The 17868-nt window shown below is 42.1% G+C and overlaps 1 protein-coding gene across 5 annotated transcripts in view; it reads right to left on the minus strand.

Moving 5' to 3' along the window:
- The window catches only part of clcn3 (chloride channel 3), a 64319-nt gene that overhangs the window by 5917 nt on the left and 40534 nt on the right, over positions 1-17868 (minus strand). For 3 of the 5 annotated variants that reach the window (XM_084042482.1, XM_084042483.1, XM_084042481.1), the window contains exons 4-13: positions 17504-17691; positions 15318-15440; positions 12436-12642; positions 10878-10958; positions 9200-9452; positions 8194-8486; positions 7726-7912; positions 6894-7292; positions 5904-6120; positions 4422-4497 (exon numbers count right to left, since the gene is read on the minus strand). In XM_084042482.1, coding sequence (XP_083898608.1) covers positions 4422-4497; positions 5904-6120; positions 6894-7292; positions 7726-7912; positions 8194-8486; positions 9200-9452; positions 10878-10958; positions 12436-12642; positions 15318-15440; positions 17504-17691 — 2024 coding nt within the window. Of the gene's footprint in view, positions 1-2167; positions 2218-4421; positions 4498-5903; positions 6121-6893; positions 7293-7725; positions 7913-8193; positions 8487-9199; positions 9453-10877; positions 10959-12435; positions 12643-15317; positions 15441-17503; positions 17692-17868 lie in introns of all 5 variants that reach the window. The other 2 variants (XM_084042485.1, XM_084042484.1) reach the window with 2 other exon arrangements.

Below are 17868 nucleotides of genomic sequence, written 5' to 3' on the forward strand. Positions count from 1 at the left end.
CAGCCTCAGAGCGGGAATGCGATTATCAGAAGGGGCGTTTCTGACCCCAAAATAACAGATTATCCTGTAGTGTGAGCCTAGCTTAATGTCAGATAAAATGGTCTAGAGTTATGTACGCTATATGGCCAAAGTTGTGTATAGACAATGACATGTGCTGACGCTGGTAAGGTCCTTTAAGGTCAGGTGCAGAGAAGCATCTCAAGACCTTGGAGAGAAGAGTGTGTCTGAGCAGGAAGATGTGGTAGTGGTCAGGAGAGGTGGTTGGTTACAGGAATAGAATAATGCAGACCTCATCTCCAAATAGCTTCATCATTTCATTAAAGTAAACCAGGGTCACCAGGCGGCCAGACAGACTTAACTTTTCATTTAGTTCATATTTTCAAGTTTTGAAGTACAGATAAGGACGGGTCTAGTACAGTGGTTTTCACACGTTGTGAGTCCAAGGCACACCAAAGAGCAAGTACAAATCTCTATGCACAACTGTATTCATATCCATGAAAAATAATCTCTATAACACAATAAAAATGTGTATAGCATTTGCCTCTGTATTGGGTATGCACAAAGTACTGATACAGTACTTTTTGTATAGTTCTATATAGTATATATTTCAATAATAATGTGTGACAAAATCCCAAGGTTTTAGAACTACTGGTCACGTGCCAAAAATGGTAATTTAGCTCATTGTATTTTTTAAGACTAATTTCCAGATCTCTACTGCTTTCAACTTTAGTGGGTGTTTGTGTGCCAATATTCTACACTTACTAATTGCATGAACAGAAAATGTGTGATATATAAATATGATCACAAGCCACAGACGTAAATTGACAAAGAAAGAAAATATTTAAATAAAAAGCTTTTGAATGTAATTTAGTTGTGAGTAATTATTATGAGGGAGAATTGATACTTGTCTGGTGCCCAGAGGAAGCTTATTACAACTTTCACTCAACTGTATTTGAACTTTTTTTAAACAGATAAAATGCACATACAGTACAATAGAATGTCTAAAAAAATATGAGCAGCATTTGAACCCAGGTCTGAGTTGAGACGGCCTCCAAGAGGCTATGACCTGTAGGAGTGGAGCTTGATTTACTGCTATAGAACTACTGAGGAGCAGGAGAAATACTGGAGGAAATACTAAAAATGCTAAGTGAAGCAAATCAGAATTTCCCAAGGGCAAATTAGCCCTAGGGCCATATTCTAAATATAAACCAATAAGTGACCGTAGCGCTAAAATGCATTTGGGACACCAGGCTAAGACTAGATCGATTCATATCACAGAGGTTTGGGGGTGAGGAGTTTAAGGTGGGGTGACAACATGGGAGGATGCCAGAGGAGTGCAGGGGATTGGCTTGGTCATAATATTACGGCTCATTTATTCTTAGTTGTGCGGCGGTGTTGCTTACCGAAAACATCCGATCTACAAGTTTGCAGCGCAACGCGCTGTGTGCTTGTAGATCAGCTATTTCCGGTGTGCAAAAACCACACACAACCAAGTATAACCCAGGCCTTGAAAAGCTAGCTCACTAGAACCACTACAGCTATACCATCAAATCACACCACAGGGCTCATTGTAGCACTACACACCCTCCTAGTACCAGGGGAGGCTTGGAGGAAGAGGAAGAGTGGAGGGATACTGGGGGAATCGAACATTATCCCTCTTAATCTCTTCTCCCTCCTCCATCCCTCCCTCCCTCTTCCCCTCCAGAAAATAATTAGGGCTGCAACTATCCATTATTTTCTAAGCGATCATTCTATCGCGTACTATTTCGAAATAACCGATAAGTGTGCTTTTAAAATATTTATTTATTTGTTTTAGATATCAATGAAACGGTTAACCTCTTAAGCCCTATTGTATAGGTTGCACAGCGGTGTCATTAAAAAAACTGTGACAATAGCCGATCTACAAGCTCGTTGTGAGCTTGTAGATCGGCTATTTTCACTATTTTTTAAAACTCTTCGCTCTAATATCTAATCTAATCCCTATTTTGGGCATGATATATTATGACATGCCCAAAATAGGGATACTATATTAATTATCTATTATTCTATATAATCAATTAAATCCATTTGATTAAATGTTGCACCCCTAAAAATAATCAATATCCCCCCACACCCCTTAGAAATAAACAAACAATGATCTGCTTCCCAAAGGCGGCTAGCTACTCGCCAAGTGGTTGTTTGGGTCACGGCTACGAGTCAGGGTCAGATGTCATCGATCTGTGCAGACCCGGGGGCGAGGGGGATTAGAAAGAAAAAAGAAAAAAAAAGAAAGAAAAAGAAAGGGAAAAGCAGTTGTTAACTGTGGTAGATAACTTTTCCCCAAAGAGATGGCTGTCTTATGGTGTGTGTGTGTGTGTGTGTGTGTGTGTGAGTGAGTGAGTGAGAGAGAGATATATGTAGTATGATGCGATAATAATCTTAAACATGACTCTTATAGATCACACACACACACAGACATAGATCACACAAACACAAAGAAAACATGATTAATTATGAAGATATCGCTTTCTAAGGATGGGGGAATGAAATGACAGCTACAGTATGTATAAAATGCTATTTTAAAGTCTTCTACCAATCCTGAAGGGCCATACCAGCATCACTACATCAATGTCCATTCATAACTTTGGCAATCTACTTATGTGAAACTGTAGTATGTCGACGTAGGAGTAGGGTATTCATTTATGAAAAACAAAGTTAAAATATGGAGATAAGAGGTTTCTGCCAGACAGTAACGATATAATTGGTCCTCACTAATGCTCATTATAAGATGGCACAATTTCCATCTGCTCACTCTGCATGTCATTGGTGGGCTAAGGGGCTGTGGACAGTTCAGAAACCTGCCAACCAATGACATCATCGAGAGAGAGAGAGAGAGCGAGAGCGAGAGAGAGAGCGAGAGATCTTGTTCCAGGGAACCCCAGAAGCAAAGATTTGAGTTACAAATTTGCTTTAAAAAATATAGATTCAAAGATTTGCAAAAACGCTCATAGTGCGGCACTCTGTGCCACGCTATGCAGGTTTCCGAACTGTTCACAGGCCTCCTTCTGAGACACAGACCGAGTAGACTGAAATGGTACCATCTTATAATGGGCATGAGAGAGGACCAATTATACGAAGATACACTTGAAAATGGTCCTTTAATCAAATAATATCTTTAACACCCAAAATCCAAATGTGATCCACTCGGTCAGGGATTAAATGTTTTGAACTCTTATGTAGAATAGAATAGTCCCCACTCCTTGGGGTGGTTTTATTGTCACTGTATATTTGCACATACGTGAAACTTGTCCTCTGCATTTACTCATCCTAGAACAACTAGGAGCAGTGAGCAGACATTCTACGGTGCTCTGGGAGCAATTAGGGGTTAAGAGTCTTACTCAGGTACACACATCGACACATTGCTGGCTTGGCCTGGCATCGAACCTATGTACGTTATATGGCGGAAGTTGTACTATAGGCCAAAAACATGTAGTGATGCCGGTATGGTCCTTTAACCACTTTAACCCTGTCGTCCGTCCCTCTTTTGGAGTTATACTGTCAGAAATGGTCAAAGATTAACAAAACAATAGCGAAAATATCAGAACTACAAGCTCGTAGATGGCTATTTTCGCTATTCTCCACAGAATGAAGAACTGTATATAGCAATGGTTCTCAAACTTTTAAATGTCACGGTCTCCCCTCAACTCTCTGACAGTATACAAACGGAACGGCTCCATTTGGTTCCCTTTGTATACTGTCAGAGTTACAGACTTGTAAGGGTCAATTTGGACTGCGCCCCGAAAAGGAGCCCAGAGAGTCCCTGGACTCCACTTTGAGAACCACTGGTATATAGGGCTCAAGTGGTTAACAGGACATGCTTGTGACACAGTTCACACACTACTAAGCAGGAGTTACTGGAACTAAGATGCAGCTTTATGAGCATGGACTTGGAAAGCTATAGTCAGGGAAACTAGTAAAGTCTCTGTTTGTGACAGTTCCCATTAGAGGTCCACCATTACAGGACCCATATATATTACCAAGCTAGGAAAAAGACTAGCGAAAATGTATTCTATGTTCACTAACTAAACTGTAATGAGCAGCTGCTTAGCAATGAAAATGGATGCCAAGAAATTATGCTCTACGCATTCTTTGTGTTTTGTTGCTACGATGAACATCTCCGTTAGAAGGGAAGTCCACACCAAACCACCAAACCCCACAAAGTGAAAGTGCTTAATAAAAGTTAAGTGACAAGAAGGACGGGTGGAGGGAAGAGAAGAAGATGGTGGCTTCTTTAGGAAGCACCGGGAACTGTCAACACTTTATATATATATACACTCCACACCACAAGTTTCATGCATCCCTTCCTAAGAGGCGGCGCCTAAGAGAACAGAGGTGTGTGTGGGGGGAGGGGTTTAAAAGAGGGAGGGGGCGTGGCTAGTCACCAGGGGCTCCGTGTGTTGCTTCAGCTCCTCCAGATGTTCTAAAATATTCTTCTTTGTGATGATGCCCAACACAATCCTGCAACACACACCCGTTACTCGGCAACAACCCCCACACAACAACATCAACAACAACAACAAGAGAGAGAGGCAGAGAGAGAGACAGACAGACAGGGAGGGAGAGAGAGAGATACGAGACAGCAGCAGCACAAAGCATACATAACAGGGATAACTTAACACAAATAAATAACTTAAACTTAACACTACACAACATAAAAGGCAGTCAACATAATAGCAACGTAATAAAACTGTTAATAAAAGTGGAATTTGGAATTTGAGGGACTGGAATTGGACACTAGTATTTGTAAGAGCGGGTGGGTGAGTGAATGGTGGTGAGAGTTGAGTTGTTTCTGTAATATAATGTAATGGAAATAAGGAACACGTTTCAATACATTTTATTTGACTAGTCTTTAAAAAAAAAAGATTTTAACTGAATCAAATCGATCTACTAAACGCTCATTGTCACTGTATCAAAACTCAATAAAAATACAATATAAAATTAAATGTGGGGTATTAACAAGGATTCAAAACAATTAAAAATATAATAAAAACAAACATGCTGCTGCCATATGAGACCTCAGACCCTGCACTTCACTTTGTAATTAAATGCTGTAAACAAATTTGTCCTGTAATTACTAAATCTCCCCAGCAGGTGGCTCCCTAGAGGGACGACAGTTCCTTCCCTGATTGGATCTCTGACAACTGGAGCACCTGATGGTGAAAGAACTTCTCAGCGCTAGCATTACCATGAACAGTGCCATTGTTCTCCTTTCTTAATCATATGAGAAATCACGCCGAATAACTTAAGACTTTCTTCCCCAAACCCAAATTCCTTTTCACTTCTCGTTTTGGGAGCAGACGTGCACTGGCTTCCTTAAGAAAGCTGCCTTGTGTGAGTTCATTTGTCAAAATACCCGTTATGTGGTAGTCGAGTTCCCACTACTGAATAAACCAGGTGGTATTTCTTCAGTAGCAGGGTACAGGTCAGGACAGTTAAGGATGATTTATTCTTAGTTGCCCGCCTGTGTCGCGCACCACAAATAGCTGATCTGCAGTCTTATAGATCTTCTATTGTCGGTGCACAAATCGGCACGCAATCAAGTACAACTTCGACTAGGGCACAGAACATGCTGGTTACAGGGGCCATGCAATGGTGTGTGTGTGTGTGTGTGTGTGTGTGTGTGTGTGTGTGTGTGTGTGTGTGTGTGTGTGTGTGTGTGTGTGTGTGTGCACAAGTGCTTGTCTGTTCACTGTTGCCCCCTTTAAAATGTTAGCTAGTGTGAATGAAAGAAAGGAGAACTGGGGGGAAGCAGAAAGTCGTCTGCCCTTTCCCTCAGTGCTATTTCTTCTATGCACCAAATTTAGTTTTGTACAAAATGTACACACGCATACGTTTTTCCCATTCCGTTCAAATGTCTTACTTACCCGTTGTGAGTGACCAGACACTGGCGGAGGCCCATCTTCCTGAAGATGTCCACCACAATCTCCATGGGGGTGTGGTCAGTGACGGTGAAGGGGCTCATGTCCAGGATGGAGCGCAGCTTGAGGGGCCGGGGGCTGTCGGCCGGCAGGGTGGGGGCATGCTGGGTGAAGTACACCCTGGAGTTCAGCATGATGCCCTCCTGTTTACGACGCGCGTTCTCTGTTTGATGGGACGGAGTGGAAGGAGGGTGGGGAGGAAAAAAGACAAACGGAAGGGGACAGACAACGGGAAAGAGACAGAGAGAGAGAGATGAAGAGAGAAATGTGGGAGAGACAGAAACAAGTGAGACGGACGGAAAAGAAAGAGACAGAGGGAGAAAGAAGGAGACAGGGGGGAGGGCATGCACATTATCAGGAACATTTATTTGTTCAAGTTACACTTTAATCCACTTAAGTCGTTTATGGGGACAAACAAGGGCACATGCTGACACTGAGATTCCAGTCAGCAGAAAGGGTGCCATCCATGCATAATACAGTATGGAGGCAAAGAAGGGCGTGCATTATTCTTTCTCGGAGGGGAAAAGAGCCTTTAACCCATTAAGACCTGAGGCCGATTCTAAAAACGCCTTCTAAATCCTACCCAAGTTTCCTGAAAAACGTTTAAAAAAATCTAATATGTTGCTATATATCGTCTCTGTCGGGTGGAAACCTCATATCCTTCGTGCTGTGTTTCAAGCTTGTACATCCGCTACTTTTGATACTTTTGTGTGACGCTGTTTGTCGTATGATCAAGTAGGGCATTCATTTACGAAAAAACACAAAAAGTTAGAATATGGAGATAAGAGGTTTCTGCCCGACAACAGCGATATATAGCAACAACTAAAATGACCCAGCTGGGACCCATGTTCCCAGCTTGAAAGGCATAACAACGTATAGGCGTAACAGGTCTAAATGGGTTAATGTAAAACCTTTGGCAGCACTTGGAAGCCTCACCTATAGCGATGGTGATGTCCCTGCGCAGGGCAAAGCCCACCAGCCTCTGAGACTCCTTGGACACGATGACGGGGAAACCGTTGTAGCTCGTCTCGTTGATGACCGCCTGGAGGTCCTCCACCGTCAGGTCGTCCTGGGTCAGAACGGCCAGCGGCGGGTCGCTCTGCCGCGGACGCATCACGTCCCGGGCCAGCGTGGTGTGCGTGAACTCCTCCTTGGCGTCCAGGAAGGGGTAGCCGTTGAGGCGGATGTGGGCCTCGTAGATGCCCTCGCGGCCGAACGCGTCGCCCACCCACTTGCTGGTCATGACCGCCGCCATGAGGGGCACGATGTACTCCAGGCCGCCCGTCAACTCGAACACGATGACCACCAGGGAGACGGTCATGCGGGTCACGCCGCCTGGCCACGACGACGGGACGGGGCAGAGGAGAGATTAGAATCTTACAGCATTGGCTCTCAGTGAGTGGTCTTTGGGGGGCTCCAGGGGGTCCCCAGCTAAATCAGTTAATACAGCATCACAATCAGTTTAACCACTTTAACCATATTTTATACTTTGGCTATTCAAAAATAGCAGATATACAAGCTCATAGTGCGTAACTTTGTGCCACGCTATGAGCTTATAGATCTGCAATTTTTGAAAAATCGTAAACATTTGAGCAAATCTTTGAATATATGAGTTCAAAGGTTATTATACCAAAAGAGCACGACTAGCGAGACTAAACTAATTTAATTTGCATTATGTGGGGAACAAAAACGAAGTGACGCCCACCGGAAAATGAATACCAGGCTTTTCTCCATGGTGGAAAGCCTCGTGACGCGAGGTTAGACTCACCCAGACATGCGGCGGCCCCCACCATGGCGTAGAGACCCGGGGTGATGCAGTCTGCTCCCACCTCGCACCACTCTTTGAACAGGAACCAGTCGTGGTGATAGTACGCCAGCTGCTCCACGGCGATGCCCACGATGCGGCCCGCTATCGCCCCGATGGCCATGCTGGGGATGAACAGGCCCGCTGGAACCTGAGGAGGGCACAGAAGGGTTTTGATACCGTGGTCGTTACACTCGCATGAGTGTTTAGGGTTAGTGCACTAACTAAGTAAAAGTTATTAATACACAGAGGTTTAGCATTTTATATTTAATCTAATCATGGAGATTTTGTGCAGAAAATACACAGAATGTGTAAGGCATATCGAATCTCTACACAGACACTAAACAGGTCTCTTGAGAAACCTATTAATAATTAAATGTATTTAATAATAAAATCCCATCGCTTATCACATCTGTGCCCCTCCCCCTGTACCTTGAGGCCGAAGGTGAATATGGTCATGATGATCTTGAAGATGAGCGCCAGGCAGAGCTGCCACATGGCGGAGTAGACCCCCGGCCCCGCGGGCCGGTTGGGCGTGTCGGTGAAGGCCTTGCTGCCATTCATCTGGCTGCGGTACTGGCAGAGCTGGGAGGACTCCAGCGGGCCGCAGTCAGTGAACAGCTCCTTGATCAGCTCGCTGGTGTTCTGCCGCGTGTACGGGTTGGGGAAGGCCACCACCGCGGTGATGGCCGCCACCAGGATCACCTCCAGGACTGGGTATTTGCCTGCGTGTGTGGGGCAGAGGGACGGAAAAAGTAATGTCAAGTAGGGCTGTCACAATTATACATTTAAGTTGACGATTAATTGTCACAAATATGAATAAATATGAACATATGAATAAAAACGTTATTTCTGTTTGCCTTTTAAGCTTCATGATAAAAAATTGCACAGGGCAGATATGACAAATAACTAAGAATATACAAAGAAATGACTGACTATACTTAAAAAATATATAATAAATAGCAGATCTACAAGCTTACAACGAGTCACAAAGTGACGCGTTGTAAGCTTGCTATTATTGCGTTGTAAGCAGCTATTATTTGTCTTTTTTAAACGACATTGGTATCGGTATGTCCCAATATTTAACCACTTTCAACCTGGTGTCCCTATATTCTGGCTTTATTAAGTTTTCAAAAGTTTTCTAAAATAGCAGATCTACAAGATCACAATGCATAGCATTGTGAGCTTGTAGATGACCTATTTGAAAAAAGTTTCGAATAGGGCTTAAGTGGTTAAATAAAACGTGCTTATAATTTGCTTGTAAAAGGTTAAAGGTTATCAAATAGAAGATAATAAAATCTAAGGTTTGGTTTGTGAATTTTGCACTTTTTGCCAAAATATTGGTAACCGGTGGCACTAGGACACAAAGAAATTGGGATCAGCATCCGAATCCCCCAAAGATTGGCATTGGTCGGGCTTTGGCGAGAAGTCTCCTCACCAAAGCGGGTGGACTTGCGTCGTCTGCACCAGGCGATGTTGCATTTTATGAAGAAGGCCCCCCACAAGCCCCCGAACACCCCCAGCAGGATGAAGGGGATGAGCTCGAACAGGTACCAGGGCGTGTGGTACTCCACGTAGAACAGCACCAGCCGGCTGTTGCCAAACGGGTTGATGGAGCGCAGGACGAATGCCGCCACCAGTGCGGCGAAGAAGGAACGCCACAGCGTCTTCAGAGGGAAGTAGTAGCTCACCTGGACAGGAGAGATGAAAGGGGGGTTGCAGATTTTAACCCATTAAGGCCTGAGGTTACTGGGGGTCCGATTCTACAAAATGTCTTCTAAATCCTACACAGTTTTCTGAAAAACGTATGTTTCTATGATCAGTGGTTCTCAAACCTTTTCATGTCAAGGACCACCAAAATGATATTTATTTGGCCGCCGACCCCCACCTGAAAATATTTTGTTCCAGGGACCCCCAGTAGCAACAGATCTACAAGCTGTGCCGCGCTATGAGCTTGTATATCTGCTATTTTTGAATAGCCAAAGTATAAAATAATGGTTTAAGTGGTTAAACAGATGCGTTCCCGGTTTAAATGGGTTAAAAGAACCATACTGGTCGGTGGCCTACCATGTGTTTAGCCTATTGAGTATGACCTACAGAATACGTCACTGATGATCATAGTTTGTTTGATTTTAGAGGAAGACATTGGATACTATTTATTTGAGTATGGTATGAAAATCAACTTGCAGAGACTTCAAACTTGCTTGAGATTATTAATAATGTAACACACAAAATATTGGATTGATTTGAAAAGTCAAGCCCAAAATAGTCCCTGGAGAAAATATTCACAAAACATAAAGCAAGTCCATAACTTATTACCCACTCAATGGTGTTCTGTAACATTTTAATACCTCAGAAGACAAAAATAAATCTGAAAATGAAGCCAGTAACAAGAAAATGGTCTATTATATGTGAATAGACAATAGTATTTGATCGAATTAGTCTACAGTGGATTCTCTGTAGAGTTTGTCTACATTTTAATGTGTAGCTTCAACTACAAATAGCTACTACTGCTGATGAGACAATATTTATATGGTACCATTTATGAACAGAATATTAGAATTCAATGCATCTCAATCCTGTCATAGTTCCTCAAAGCTTCCTCAGTTATAACACACAAGAGAGTACCTACTGTACAGGTTATACATGTTTTGATTGCAGAATCAGAATTCTTAAAAAGATTTATATTATATACTGTATATGTTTGCACATACAGGGAATATGCCTATTTGAGTTGACTGAAAACATACTTTTGAATAACACAGTTAACATGGGAGCAACAGAGGAATATAGGTTAAAATATATAGATTTATTGTATATTTGTATGCATACCCCAACTCCAATAAAATCAAATTTCCCATTTGGGACAAACGTCTTGAACCTGATCTTTACAAATTGAGCCTGTAAGCTGGCTTCACCTCCAACCTTATTGTCACACTACACTTTCAAGCTTTCACAGATTGCAGCTCAAAAGATAAATCATAAGAAAAAAGGAAAATGTCAAACAGGAAAATAAGAGTATATTCACAGTCATACTGTTTACATAAAGTGATAGTGTTTAAAATGTTATTCTATTATGCGTAGTCCTGTTGGTGTGGATACATTGAGAGGCATACCTCCTCCAAGCTGAAGAGCACTCCTCCTATGGGGGCGCCGAAAGCCACGGACACACCGGCTGCTGAGGCAGCAGAGAGGACCTGAGTGGACAAAACAAACGCACCTCAGCAGAGATCAGCACCAAAACACAGGTCTCACATAAACACAAACACACACACACACACACACACACACACACACACACACACACACACGCTTGTACTGAGGGGCACACACAGTCATCATAAGAAGAGTGGAACGAAGAAAAGGTACCACGAGAGGCCATTAACCACATTAACTGTGCCATCCTTGGCCCGTACCGCTGACGTAACGGTCTGGGCACCTATGCTACAATATAGCCTGACAGTTCGAGTCCCGATCCTGACGGCCTTAGCTGCGTGTAACATCTCTCTCTCCCCATTTCCTGTCAACCTACTATCCTATCAATAATAAAAGGCATAAAAAGCCGAAAATAAATCCCCCAAAATAGGAACTGTGCCATCCTTATGTCATAGAAAGATGTTCATTTCAAAAGGTTTTTTTCCAAATTAGCCCATCTACAAGTTCACAACACACACACTGTGAGCTCAGCTATTTGTCACATGATGACGGGCTTAAGGGGTTAAAGTCAAAAAGCTTTTACAGCAGCTAATTACTGCTACTTTAAACTTACTGCACCTTTAGGAACTCTACACTACTAACTCTACACTTCTTTTTTCTTTTCTTTCTTTTTACTGCATTCAAATGCCCTTTTGCTTAATGTAAGGTACATTACATTGCCTTGTTGTTGAAATGTGCCATACAAACAAACTTGCCATACACTACTACTAAAAATAACCGATTAATTAATTAATCAACGGAAAATTAATCAAATAAAGTTTTAGTCATCCAATATCATACAATGAAATGTTATGAATTTGACTGCTGGGTAAACATTTTTGACTGGACAGCCCTAGCTGGTAGAGAGGCCACATGGGAAACAGAAGGTCCTAACCCTGTAGCGCCCACTGTTCCTGATATTTAGGATGGATTAAATGCAGACAACTGTCAAATTATACAGATGTGTCTTTGAACTCTGTGTATGCATGTCTGACGTGACGCACAAAACATTGTTACAAAACCAGATGTCCAAAAGTGTTACATTTCTGAATTAAAATAAAAAAGTTGCAAAAATAGCAGATCTACAAGCTCAAAATGCGTATTACTACACGTCTTGAGCTTGTAGATCGGCAATTTTTGCTACTTTTGTGTGACACTGTAGTATGATGAAGTAGGCCATTAATTTACCAAAAAATATAAAAAGTTAAAATATGGAGATAAGAGGGTTCTGAGGTTTCTTGCAATAGCAACAAAAATGTTAGTGGACAGACAAACAAGTTCTAACACTCCTAATCTATACGCTGATCAGCATGAGAAGCATGATGATCATAACCCTGTGTCTGTATTTAAGCCCAAGTTTGATTTGGAATTTTCAGCACTCTCTGGTGGACATGCATGCAGAAACACTCATTTGTCAAGTTTTGCATTTAGAACAGTTTACAGTGTATATCTAATAATGGTTGGCTGCAACCCTCTCACCTCTCGTTTCTTGGCTTCGTTCTTGCTGTACTTGGGGAAGAGGTAGGAGAAGATGTTCCCGCAGCAGCAGGCCACGTGGACCAGGGGGCCCTCCTTCCCCAGACTGAGGCCCGACGCCACAGCTAGGACCAGGGTGATGGTCTTTATCATCAGGGTCCACTTCCCCAGGTAGCCCCGGATGATGAACCCACTCAGGATGGTCTTGATCTGAGGAGGGAGAGAAGGAGGGATGAGAGAGAGAGAGAGATCGAAGGGTGGAAGAGGTGAGATTGGTAGAAGGGAGAAAGGGAAGACAAGGGAAGGGACAAGTTACCAACCACTCTCTTCCATATGCCTCTCCAACCCTGCTGTTCCCATGGCAACATGAGGCCATATTCCAAAAGGCTCAGAACGCTCACTTCAAAATGGCTCTCCACACTCATCGACTGCAACCGCACACTTCTCCAAAACGTCAACAGAGCTGCAACATTAAAGCCATCCAAACTGCAAACAAACCCCCAAATAATTTGTTCATTCAGCTGAAAACATCTCAACTTGCATGACTTTTGGGGTTTATATCAGCTGTTAGAAATGAATACATTGAAACTCTAGCGAGATGCAATGGCATCAAATATTGATTCGTTTTCGTTTGACATGTCCAGCATCAGGCTGGACAGATTTGGACACTCTACTTCCTGTGCTGCATCTAGTTTGTCAGACCCGCAGAGAATCAATAGGTAGCACGTTAGGCTGAGTCGACACCAGGACACAAATCAATATTCAACAGCAATCCCATGGATATGCTGTGTTGCAGTGACTGGGCTGTACTACATACAGAACAGAGTACGAGAGGAAACAGTCTAAGAGAAAAGGGAAAGTGCTTTAGCCGACAACAATTATTTCCATGTCAAAGACTTTTTTGCAACCACCTGACTGAGCACAACCAAGCACTTTGATGAAGAAAAAAACGAAAAACATCTAGCCCAAAACATGCCCAAGTGAGAAATATATTTTTCAAAACCTGACCCACCAGACCCATTATGGAGACCCCAAAAGATATGTGTTAATCACGACCAGAACGAAACCTGGACAAGAACAAAGGATTACAGTGGCACAATTGTCAGAACTCGGCTGAACAGAAAAGTAATTCCAAACTATTCTTTATTGTTGGCGCCCCACTCCCAGACAGTTAAGAACGACGGAATATTGATGTGTTCATGTAGTCTATTATTATATTACACAATTCTAGACAGTGTGTGTGTTTGTATCTGTGTGTGTAATTATATCATGCTGTGTTTTGTAAAGAAGAAATTGGTCTTGCAGTTTGTGTAAATAAGACAGGTGGTTTATTATTAAGCACATCATCATGTTCTGAAGGGCCGCAGAACCATACTGTGTAATGCAGTAGTTCTCAAACTTTTTTTCTGCCAAGGACGCCCAAATGAATATATATTTGGCAGCGGATTACCATCTTCAAAGGTTTTGTGCCAGGGACCCCCCAGAAGAGAAGATTTGTGTCCAAATTATTCAAAATATTTCAAAAAACGTAAAAGAATGTTCAAAATGAGCAGATGTACAAGCTCGCAGCACAGCACGAAGTGACAAGCTGTGAGCTTGTACATCTGCTATTTTTCAATAGCCAACGTATAAAACGTATAAAAACAGCTTCACAGCCATTTTAACCCCTTTATCCATATAAAGGGGTTAAAATGGCTGTGAAGCTGTATGAACAAATTGATCTTGAGATCCCACACATGCACGTAATTGTAAACAGAATTCTGTGAATAAAATGTCTCTGTAATCTGCAACGTGTGATTGTTAATTCCTTGTGTCAATTATGTTTGATCCTCAGTTAATCAAAGGTTATAATTCAAAACGTGTCCATGCAATTGCTTTCCAGAGAGAGAGAATTTACGATCAATTGAGGCATTTAGCAGACGCTTTAATACGTTTACAAGTCTCTCTGACCGCCTCGCGCGCGCGCACACACACACATGAAGATCGGGTGCGCTCAGCAGGGACGAATTAGACAATTAACCTTTTTTCCTACTTAGCCTTTGTAAATCAGAGTACATGAGAGAATCAGAAACCACACACACTTTCACTGTTATAACCTCCCTGCACAGGAATTGAAAATATATTAATCTAATCTATTGTCGAATGGTTCAGCACCACCGATGATGGACAGCGACAGCCAAGTGGCCGTTTTCTTTTTACACAGGGATAAAATACACAAGAGAGCAAAGCTGAGCACTGCGAACATTTTGCCAATTACACATGTATATCTTTAAACTCTAAACATAAAAAAATAAAATAGAGAGGCTGTAAAGCTGAAAGGGCTTTACATGCTCACATTTAATAAAAGGAAACAAAACAACACCCCCTGTCCATAGACCCTCAATCGGGCAAGGAAAAACTAATGAAAGAACCCATGATGGGCAAGCAGTGTTGATTGACAGCAAATTTTGATTCATTTTAGTATTTTTAGACAGATTTTTGTCATCTAAAATGTTGTACTTTTAGTCTAGTTTTAGTTGACTGAATATCATAAGATTTTAGTTTTTTTTTTACAGTTGATTAAGTTGACTAAAATGAATTTGTGGTAATGCCCGATTCATAATTCGCTGATCTACAATAGCCGATCTACAAGCTCCGCGACGCGTTGTGGGCTTGTATATCTGCTTTTTCCCCCGGAGTGCAACACCCACACGCATCCAATGCGCATAAAAGGACTTGTCTTAGTTATACTAGATCTCTTCTCCACTAGTCCCTCCATAACATTTTAAATAGTTTTTATTTGTTGACGAAATTGTCAGTATATTTAGTCATAGCTATATAGTCATCATAGCTTAGTTTTTGTTTTGTTTTTAGGTGAGTGGGTGACTGCTGGTATCAAACCTTACCTCAGGGATCCCGGAACCGCAGGCGTACGGGGCGAACACCTTCACCAGGCAGACGGCCAGGAAGGCAAAGGACAGAGCCCAGTAGATATACATGAAGTAATTCATAATGTACGAGCCTGGCCCCTGTAGAGGAAGGAGACATGGATGGATTCAGGCAAAACAAAATCTCGCGACTAAAAAATATTGTCAGGCTACGTCAGTGGTTCTCAACTTTTTCAGGCCGTGACCCCCAAAATAATCATATTTGAACTGGGTGGGGGGTGGGGGGACCCCCCCAAAATAATCATATTTGAACCGGGGACCCCCCCACCCTGACAAGCACATGGAATTGTAGGAGTTGAGGCATTACATTTAGTTTGAATCGGTTCCACAGTTAATACATTGAGTGCCAAAAACGGTCCGGACCGTTTTTCATAATCCAAACGAGGTGTGCCAAAAACGGTTATGACCGTTTTTGGGCAAAAATATATAAAAAAGAAATAAAAAAAATGCAATTATTATTATTTTTTTCCTTCACAGCACCAGGAGATATGATTTTTCGAAGATTTAGACTCCAATCCACTTCCTGGTTAACTTATGTCTTCAAAAGCCTGTATCTTGGCTCCTGAGTACTTTTCTTTTTTAGTATGTATTTTTGACTATTTTCAACTGGCTGCAACTATGGAGCGGATTACCGAATGTTTTTAATGTTTTTCCCCGGATTGTACGAGACCCCTGTGTGTGTAATGAGGGGATCACCGTGAGGACGGTGATCACTGAAAATATTTTGTGACTACTTGAAAAAGGTCCAAAAATGGTTAAAAATACAGGCACTGGAGGTACCCTGTTTTGAAAAACCCCTGGCACTCAATGTGTTAATATTGTGAAAATAGCAGATCTACAAGCTCACAACGCCTCGGCGTAGATCAGCTATTTTCACAATGTTTCACACTCTTTCTTATATTATTTGACAATTTGGCCAGTATTTATAGTATAGTTTGTTGATTACTTTTGATGCAGCAATGGTCGGTTTCTCCCTTTTTTTCTAGGTATTAAAAAGGTCTTAAAGGTCCTTAAATTGTCACACAACTGTCATCTGGGGACCCCCCAAAAATCATGTGGGGACCTCCCTGGGGGTCGCGACCCACAGGTTGAGAACCACTGGGGTAAGTCTTAATCTGCGACTTGGATATCGCCTACTTTTGGTGCACAATGTGCTTCCATGAATGGAATCCAATGACTGAAATCAGTCGTGGCGACTGAGAACTTTAATCGATGAGAAGAGGACAACGTAGATGAAGGTGTGAAAGGGTTGGCATGTGAGACTAGAATAAATTGTAAGGAAATATCTATGCGAGCGTGCAAGCATGTGTGTTTGTGTGATAAAAGGATGAATGAATGTGCGAGAATGCAGGTAATTATATACAGAATATGTAATAATACCATTGTTAATTAGTACAAGCATGGATGCATATTGTTACTGTTGCGTGGGAAGTCTGGGAACCTTGTACTGCATGTACCGGTACATAAACTGTTTTTTACTTAGTCACAAACTCTTGTTAATACTTTTCATTGGTTAAATATTCATAAATTCACAGACAAGACTTAACCACTTTCAACCTGGCGACCCTATTTTGGACAATTGGAAAAATGTTTTTTTTTCATTTTCAAAAACAGCAGCTCACAGTGCGCTTGTAGACCTGCTGATCTCTCTTGTGCATGACACTATCATATGATGAGGTATAAAATAGGGCACTCATCATATGAGCCTCATATGATGAGTGCCCTATTTTATACCTCATATTATGAGGTATAAAATACGGCATTCATATATGAAAATAAAAACGATGAAATATAGATGCAAAGTTTCTGCCCGGCAGCGAGACACCGAGTGTTTGTGTGTGTGTGTGTGTGTGTGTGTGTGTGTTTGTTTGTTTTGGCTATTTTCGGTTTTAAAAATGGGGAAAGGAAAATGATTGTCGCATTCATAAAACCGCTGTCCTAAAATGTTTGTCTTCACAAGTATAGTAGTGGTTCCCAAACTTTTTAGCTCAAGATCCCATTTATAAATGTAGAAAACAAAAAAATAATATTTAGTCGCGACCCAAAAAAAAATGTCCGCGACCCAAACATGGGTCCCACTGGTTGGGAAACATTGTAATAATACAAACGTGTGTGTGTGTGTGTGTGTGTGTGAGTGGTCCTACCTCAGCCTGACCAAGTATGAGCTCAGCCCAGCTCTTCCACTGGGGACACTTGTCCCTCTCTTCAAACGTGGTCTCATTGGACGTCCAGCAGCACTGCTCGTGGTTGAACCACATGGCACTCAGACACACCCCCTCCTTCAGGTCGTTTAACCAATCAGCAGCAATGTCAATCAGGCCGGCCAAAGCACCTGATTGGACAAGAAGAGGAAGAAACGTTTTGTGAAATGTGCTACAAAGATTTACAGCAGATGAGGACAGGAGGGAAATTAAAGGACCATACTAACCCTGTAACATGTCATTGTCTATGCAGTTTCAGTCATATTATACGCTCTGTGTGTGTGTGTGTGTGTGTGTGTGTGTGTGTG

This window comes from Gymnoscopelus microlampas (assembly GCF_963454915.1).
Source record: "Gymnoscopelus microlampas genome assembly, chromosome: 19".
Classification (NCBI taxonomy): domain Eukaryota; kingdom Metazoa; phylum Chordata; class Actinopteri; order Myctophiformes; family Myctophidae; genus Gymnoscopelus; species Gymnoscopelus microlampas.